The sequence below is a fragment of the Etheostoma spectabile genome, chromosome 16 (assembly GCF_008692095.1).
Source record: "Etheostoma spectabile isolate EspeVRDwgs_2016 chromosome 16, UIUC_Espe_1.0, whole genome shotgun sequence".
Classification (NCBI taxonomy): Eukaryota; Metazoa; Chordata; class Actinopteri; order Perciformes; family Percidae; genus Etheostoma; species Etheostoma spectabile.
In genome coordinates, this window is record NC_045748.1 from 12,399,159 (window position 1) to 12,406,876 (window position 7,718).

Consider the following 7,718-nt stretch of genomic DNA (forward strand, 5'->3'; position numbering starts at 1 on the left):
TTATTTATGAGTCCTCACTAAAATAATATAATGACGCAGTTTAAAAATAAACAACAGGACAACATCGGCACTCAGATAGCTCAGTTGGTAGAGCGGGCGCCCATATACAGAGGTTTACTCCTCGACACAGCGGGACTGGGTTTGACTTCGATCTGCGGCCCGTGTCATTCTCCCCTTTCATGTCTTTAGCTGTCCTGTCAAATAAAGGCCTGAAATGCCCAAAAAATAATCTTAAAAAAAAAAAAAATTACAGCAACAACATATTTACGTTCTGATAAATAAAATGTATAAAAATACAAACTTACAATATAAAACTTAAAGCCCTGTTGGCAAATCAAAGAGTTGCCAACAGGGACATTGTAACATGGTTGAAGGGTGTTTTGTCCATTTTTTTTGTTTTTGTTTTAAATATTCATTTAATCGGTCATTATAAATGCCGACACCGATAGTTTGGAAAATGCCTAATATCGGCAGATAACAATCGGCCCACCGATATCTCGGTCTGGCTCTAGGAGAGTCTACTACAGTTTGTTGTAACCGCTTTAAGAAAACTTGGCTTGAAGTTGTGTGTATGCCTGGTGACAGAAGAACTGTCGTGCATGTTTAGCGAGTCTTGGACCCATCTCCAGCCATCACATGTGAGCTGGAACACTTGGCTCCGTGTGTGTGCCTTTGACCCATCAGAGATCTCACCGATTTGGGGGAGTCTCTGTTCCTCAAACAGCTTCCTGTCAGACAGCTGGCTTTGTTGATGCATGCAGATAAGTGTTTAATCCTATACGCAATAAAGGTCCTGTTTTTAACATAACCCTGAACTAAGTATTCAGGTTTTAGTTTAGTTATTCTTGTCAGGATAAAAGAGGGCAACTGGTGTTAACCTGTTACATTCCAGTCTGTGAAAACTCTGACCCAGACCTTTCTCATCTGACTTGAATTGGTATCATAAATTGCTAGACTGTTTACCCTCCTGGGGATTATCTGCACGAACCTGCCTTGAATGAATCCTCCCTTCCTCTGGTGGCCCTTTTTAATCTATCTACTCTCACGTTATCAAAGTGAATGGAGCGATTGTTAGAAAATGTGTATATTCTTTTGTGTCCCATTAAACCTTGAGAACATTGTTTAACTGAACTCTGTTTGGTGTCACTTTGTTCGCCGAGCGCTGGTAACTTATTTCAGTGTCAACTCCCAGGAGGTCAAGCTGGTCGACTATGAGATACGAATCACAAGACGATCGTGAGCGGATTGTTTCATAACACACATTGTTCTGAACTTTGTGACACATGTACATAATATAATATAGCACCTATGCTTAGTCTATGTTTTTTTATTTGACTGCAACATCTTGTGTTCACTTACATATTCTACTCCCATTAAGAGGTTAGCAGGATTAAAAGGGAGATCATTTTAAGAGAAAAGATAACACTTTTCTTCTTATGAGTGGAAAGTTACATTCATAAGCAATGAAACGCACCTTTGCTTAAGTCAATACACTCAGGGGGTAAAAAAAACTTTAGGTAAGTATTGCTGAAAACAAACGTTACCGAGTACATTCTCTGACTTTAAAACGTATCTGCACTGTTGGCAACCGTTAGAGTAGCTCAGCATTTCAGCCTTAAAGCTGAACAGTAGTTTTACATTTAACATCTTCCAATAATTCTTTTTAGCCGTGGTATACAAAAACATTATAGAATATCGCTTTAAGAAAAAGAGAATAAGGTGATGTGTGGAAAATTTTGTCTCTCGTTATGATGATACAAACTAGAAAGATTTGATGTGCAATGACATCGTTCATTTGGATGAGGTTGTGTGGATTAGAGCGGACCTTTTGTCTGACGAGGGCAGAGACTTGGGTGGCTCTATCCTGATGTCAGGGTCCCACTCTCCGGGCGGCAGCACGATGACCTCATCCAGGAACTCCTCGATACCAGCCAGCAGGTCCTGCCTGTCCTTCGCTTTATAGGCAATATCATGGAACACCTGGCAGCAAACAAACATAGCCAACCTATTGGAAATCAGCCAATCAAAAACGGTGGTTGGGGGGGGGGGGGGAACACTTTCAGAATCTCTAGTCGATTTAGAGAAGCACTCTCTTTCTCTCACTGTTTAACAATAGTTCGCTGTTCTATTATTTCCTATGTACCTTTTCGCTTACTCATCTGTTATCACTTTCATTTTGAGATTACTATCAGGTATTTACTTATCTAAGTGTTTACATTCTGTTCTCACATTATTTACTTCTTGCCATTTAACCTGAATCCAGCACTTTTATGTAAAACCGTAGGACTTGTGTGTGTGTGTGTGTGTGTGTGTGTGTCTGTGTGTGTGTGTCTGTGTGTGTGTGTGCACGTTCAAGTACCGGCTATTAGATGAGGTTTTGGAGAAGTATTAAGGAATCTTCTCTGTCATATGTAGATGCTGTACAAATGTGTGTATTTGTTCAACAAAATAACATGATCTAAATATCTGAAGGGCAAAAAAAGAAATCAGCCAAACACTAATCTAACATGTCCTTAAATTATTAATGCAGGGCTTGGGTAGAAAAACAACAACATGTGCAACTTCAATGAGCCAAATACTCACTTTTATAATTACTGCCACAGAGTCCAACATGGCATTGGAATGTAAATTATTGAAACCTCACTACAATATTAGCAACCAATCAGATTCAGAACTTTTTCACAACGTACACAAAGATTGAGTCATTATTTATGTGCACCCCGGGGCCAAAGGAACACGCAGTGCTACAGGGCTGCTGACTCAAAACAAATCTGATAAGAGGGTGACGCTGCTCATCACAGGAGAGCTGAGAGGGTAAAGTTTAACTCAAGGAAATCCTGGAAAAACACTTCCTATCCTGCAGTGTTGACATACAAGATATACTGAGAAGAACGCTGAGGCCTGTGGGAATTTGTGGGATAGACAGACACACACCAGGGACACAAAGCAGACAAAGATAATAATATATTTGAAAAACCACTATTGTATGCTTTGTTTGCCTTATTGTGTTGCATTTATTCTGCCGACAACAAAACTAATTTGTCTCCCACAACTTCAAAACGCAGCTTAACAATTAGGCTTTAAATTGTTCACTGCCAACAAAGCTGGTCAGGCAAACTGCTGCGATGATTAATACAGCAATATCCAGTGAGCTGAGGCATTTGGCACAAGGACAAGTACTGTAGGAGGTGTAATCCTACTTCTCTTCTAGTGCCACTGTGAGGTTTGTGGTTTTGAGGGGTGTCTCAAAAACTATTGATAGTAGTTGATGTATAGTCATAGGATTTGGCACAGACATGCATGTTCCCTACAGGTTAAATTGTGATTATTATTCCTTAACTTTTAAATCTAGCGCCATCATTAAGTCAAAGTTTCCTGCACCTGCAAAGTAATGACATACAGCCTCCGCTGTACTTTGTGTTTAGCACTAATAAGCAAATGTTAGCATGCTAACGTGCTGAACTAAGATGGTTAACATGATAAACATCAAACCGATACCTGCTAAAACTTAACATGTTAGCATTGTCATTGTGAGCATGCTGATGTTAGCATTTAGCTCAAAAAGTGAGTTCCATTTGTACTCGGAAGTCAGATTTTCCGAGGTCAAAGTCGGAAACGCGCCCCCTGACCTCGGATTTCCGAGCTCGGAATTCGGGCAACCACCGAGTACCCCAAGCTATAAAGCCAACATGGCTGCTCCGTGCATCGACAGCAGTAGTAACATACAGTTATAAGCACTTGTGTGTTATTTGTGTCACACTAAGTCAGTCGTACACACAGCCCTGTCCATCTTCTATCTGGGGACATGTTACGCTGTTTGTATACACAAAAAACGGCGTAATGCGTTAAGATGGCATCGCTAACAATGGCTAACCTGGCTAGAGCTAATGAAATCAATGAAAATCCAACATGTAAATGGAACGCATTCCACTCGGGTGTGTTGTTATTCCCAGTGTCAGCTTCTGAGTTCCGAGGTAAATAAAACGCACTTAAAAGCACCACAGAGTTTCACAGAGCTGCAAGCATGGCTGCAGACTCGTCGTCTTGTTGACGTTTTATATTGTAATTTATGGCACATTTCTTAATATAAGGATTTTTATAAGTAATTACTTTACTGCCTTTAGACCGAGTGGAGAGATAATCGGTATCCTACATTCCCAGGCTAGAAACTCAAAATGCTATTATCTCAGGTTCACAGCCAATCAGGGTTTAGTTAGTCCAATCACAGCTTAGAGAGGATGAGATCTATCGCATTAAAGCAGCGAGGATCAATTTATTGTTCTGGGTCAGTTATCCTGCTTTACTGATCAAAGCAAAAATGTTTAATAAATTTGCATGAACAAAATAAATCAGTCATTGTTGTTGTAAAACAAAGCACAAACTATGAATTTGAGAAACACTTGGCAACCAAGAGAATTCCTTAATACAAAAAAAGGAAAGAAATTATCATCCGTAGTAAAGTACCTCATCTGACATCAGGGTGGCAATAGCTCTTCCGATTTCATGATAGGACTTTGCTTTACCTTTGGGACCCAGCAGGACAAAGAGGAATCTGAGCAAGTAAAGAAAATTAGATGTTTGATGTTAGGACAATCACTGGAAGTGATTGTAATTGTTGTTCAGTTAGTGATGCGGCTCTACCTTGTGGGCACAGGGACCTCGGTCAGAGCCCCGAGCATGACGGCCTGCTGCAGACGAACAAACGCCACAAAGGGAGTTTCCAGGAAGTCCACCTCTCCAACCAGCACGTTTGATGCCTCTGCATCACGGGGCAATTTTTTCATGAATTTATTCTTCAGCTGTTAGGACAGAGACAGCAGAGGAGGGAAAGAAAAGACAAAGTCAGCTAATTAAAATGGCAGGCCACATTGTAACAATGAATATAAGTTATTTGTTACAAGATACAGATATAAGTAGACACACACACACACACACACACACACACACACACACACACACACACACACACACACCCCACACACACAACACCCCCCAACCACACACACACACACCACACACACACACACACACACACACACACACACAACCACACACACACACACACACACACACACACACACAACACACACACACACACACACACACACACACACCACACACCACACACACCACACACACACACACAACACACACACACACACACACCACACACACACTGATTAAAATGTAATTGTAATGTAGTTGTATCAAGGCGGACACTGACATGGTGTTGTTACTGTTACAGGCAGTGCCCACCCTTTTCCTAGAATTATGAGAAGCTCGACTTTACACCACATAATAAACACACTGTACTACAGCCTATGAAATTCCATCTCTGGTACTGATACCAAAACTGTCACTTTGATTACGTTTCATAAACAACACTTTTTTTCCCAATATAATTTTTTTAAAACAAAAAGAAACTTACAACATTACGGCACAAATCTTTTCATTTATTTTTCATCTCCTACAACATGAGCCTTGTCTCTGTGCTTAACATAGATTTCTCCTGCCTGCCTCTAGTAGGCCTACGAGTAACGCTAAACAGCCAATCACAGACGTTATTAGATCAAGGTAGAAGCATGCTTGATGCTTATTGGCTCACTGACACTGATGAGATTTACTCCTTAGGTATTGAATGACAAAGCATTTAGAGACAATTCGGTACCCAGCCCTACACAAAGTTTTGGGTGAAAGAAAAATAACTTAGTTGCAGGGAAATTATTAACTAAGGCCTTGGTGTTATGTCAAATTTAGACAAATCTACACTTTAATTAACTGCTGCTGGAGCGCAATTCCAGCTGTTACAGTTTAACTTTGTGAGCTTTCATCCGTGTGGTGGTGTTTCATCCGTGAGACCACATGGCCAAATTACAGTTAGCTACTTGATCATGACAGAGAGAAACTGCATGTGTGGATACTAGAAACTCACAGGACAAAGACAGTGAGCTTTTGTTGCACAGAGAAACCCAGGGGTGTTCCCTATCAGCATCTCACACACACACACGCACACGCACACACACACGCACACGCACACACGCTGCTTTGTGAATGGATGCAGCATCTATTATTAGGTTGCATAATAGTAACATACTGTATATCTATGCAACCATTCAAATAGACAGAAAGATTACCTGATCCTTCTCTGGTTTGTCAGAGAAGTCACTCAGGCTGTTGGAGGTGAGGTTTCTGTGGGCTGTAGTCGGGCTACCTGTGGAGAGGTAAGACACTGTTAGGATCAAAAGCTGTGTGGGACTGGAGATCTTTTAAATAAAACATTTTTGGTAAGGGAGGGAGACGAGAGTCCCAGAAAAGAACGGCACCAGGAAAGTACATGAAGAGAGCTAGAAAACTAATTGTGGCAAGGCTTAAGCTTTAGGACTAATGCCAGATGGTCATTCCCCTCAGGCGCTCCAGAGAGCGGTGAATTGGGATACATGGGCGCCTTAGCTCTGCTGCTTCTGCGTGTCAACAGAAACATGCTTAGGCAACTATTGGCAAATGAGTGAGAATTTATACCTCGGAAGTCAGTTTGATACGGCCCATTTACTGTTAAGGAGCAGAGTCTACGACTTTAGCTTTCTGTTGCCAAATAAACATTAAGTTAAGTGGATAGGGAGTTCATTAGTGAAGCTATTCTATCTTTGTGTGTCTCTACACTGACTTGCTACAGTTTCAAGTGCTGAATTAACATCCAGACTTTAACGCAATGGACTGAAAATATTTTAGCTGGGAATCTCTGTGCTGCTAGTTCTACATGGGAGTATGTTTTAACTAGGGTGCTGTCAGTAGGAGTGCTGTGGCCTCACTTACAGAGGTATCCCATGCTGGCGCTCCTCGTGACCTCACATGGTTTCTCTGGGTCGTGTGTGTTTAAACAAGGCACAGGGTGCTGTTCAGTGGGGGTGCGCGCTATAATACCCCAGATGCAGGAGGGTCAGAGAGAGATCCAAACAGAAGGAAAAAAGACAAGGAAAACAAAGTTGTAAAGGAGGAGCAGAGAAAAGAAGTTAAATGATTAGGAAAAGTAAAATCTACAACAGGAGTTAGTGTTAGGATTTCACATCAGAAATGGGAAATAAGTAAGAAGGAAAGTGGAATTGTTTGGGTTAAGTGGGATTAAAAAAAAGGAGGTGTCGCATTACCATTCTCCTGGTTGGTAAAGAGCCTACTTGCACTGGAAACACTCTTGCCAATGTCAGCAAGGGAGCGCAAGTTGGACTTCTTGGTCTGGTGACGATGCTTCCGTAGCAGCGTGTACATGATCTTCTCCTTCATGTCCGCCTTCAATTGACCAACCTCAATCTGGTTGTCGGTGATCATCTCTGTTAATTCAAAGGGATGAGTTAGAGGGTCAACACTGAGTCCCCCACAAGTTCTTCAAAACTTTCAGACAGTGTGCCGGTATTCTGGTCGACCCCACTTACCGACAACCTGCGGCAGTGTGGAGGCCTCCAGGTCCAGCATGATGGTGCCCTTCTCGATGCAACTTTTCAGTTCCATCAAGCTGTGTAAGGACAGCGTGGCCACGTGCGGCTTGCTCCAGCGCTCGCCGCCCTTCTCCACCTTCTCCTCAAACTTGATCCATCTGGACAGGGGGAGGGCAAAAAAACATAGCAGTAGGGTTGAGATGTACTTACAGTACTGGGCTTGTACAATTACTGCGGTGTTCCTCATTGCTAGTTAACTTGGTGCTAGTTCTGGTAACTTGTTCCTAA

The 7,718-nt window shown here is 41.8% G+C and overlaps 1 protein-coding gene across 6 annotated transcripts in view; it reads right to left on the reverse strand.

The window, feature by feature from the left end:
- Positions 1-7,718, reverse strand: part of LOC116704219 (electrogenic sodium bicarbonate cotransporter 1) — a 40,147-nt gene that overhangs the window by 18,679 nt on the left and 13,750 nt on the right. For 4 of the 6 annotated variants that reach the window (XM_032539511.1, XM_032539515.1, XM_032539513.1 and 1 more), the window contains exons 5-11: positions 7,428-7,588; positions 7,146-7,325; positions 6,814-6,912; positions 6,135-6,211; positions 4,642-4,799; positions 4,465-4,552; positions 1,826-1,980 (exon numbers count right to left, since the gene is read on the reverse strand). In XM_032539511.1, coding sequence (XP_032395402.1) covers positions 1,826-1,980; positions 4,465-4,552; positions 4,642-4,799; positions 6,135-6,211; positions 6,814-6,912; positions 7,146-7,325; positions 7,428-7,588 — 918 coding nt within the window. The remainder of the gene's footprint in view (positions 1-1,825; positions 1,981-4,464; positions 4,553-4,641; positions 4,800-6,134; positions 6,212-6,813; positions 6,913-7,145; positions 7,326-7,427; positions 7,589-7,718) is intronic. The other 2 variants (XM_032539514.1, XM_032539516.1) reach the window with 1 other exon arrangement.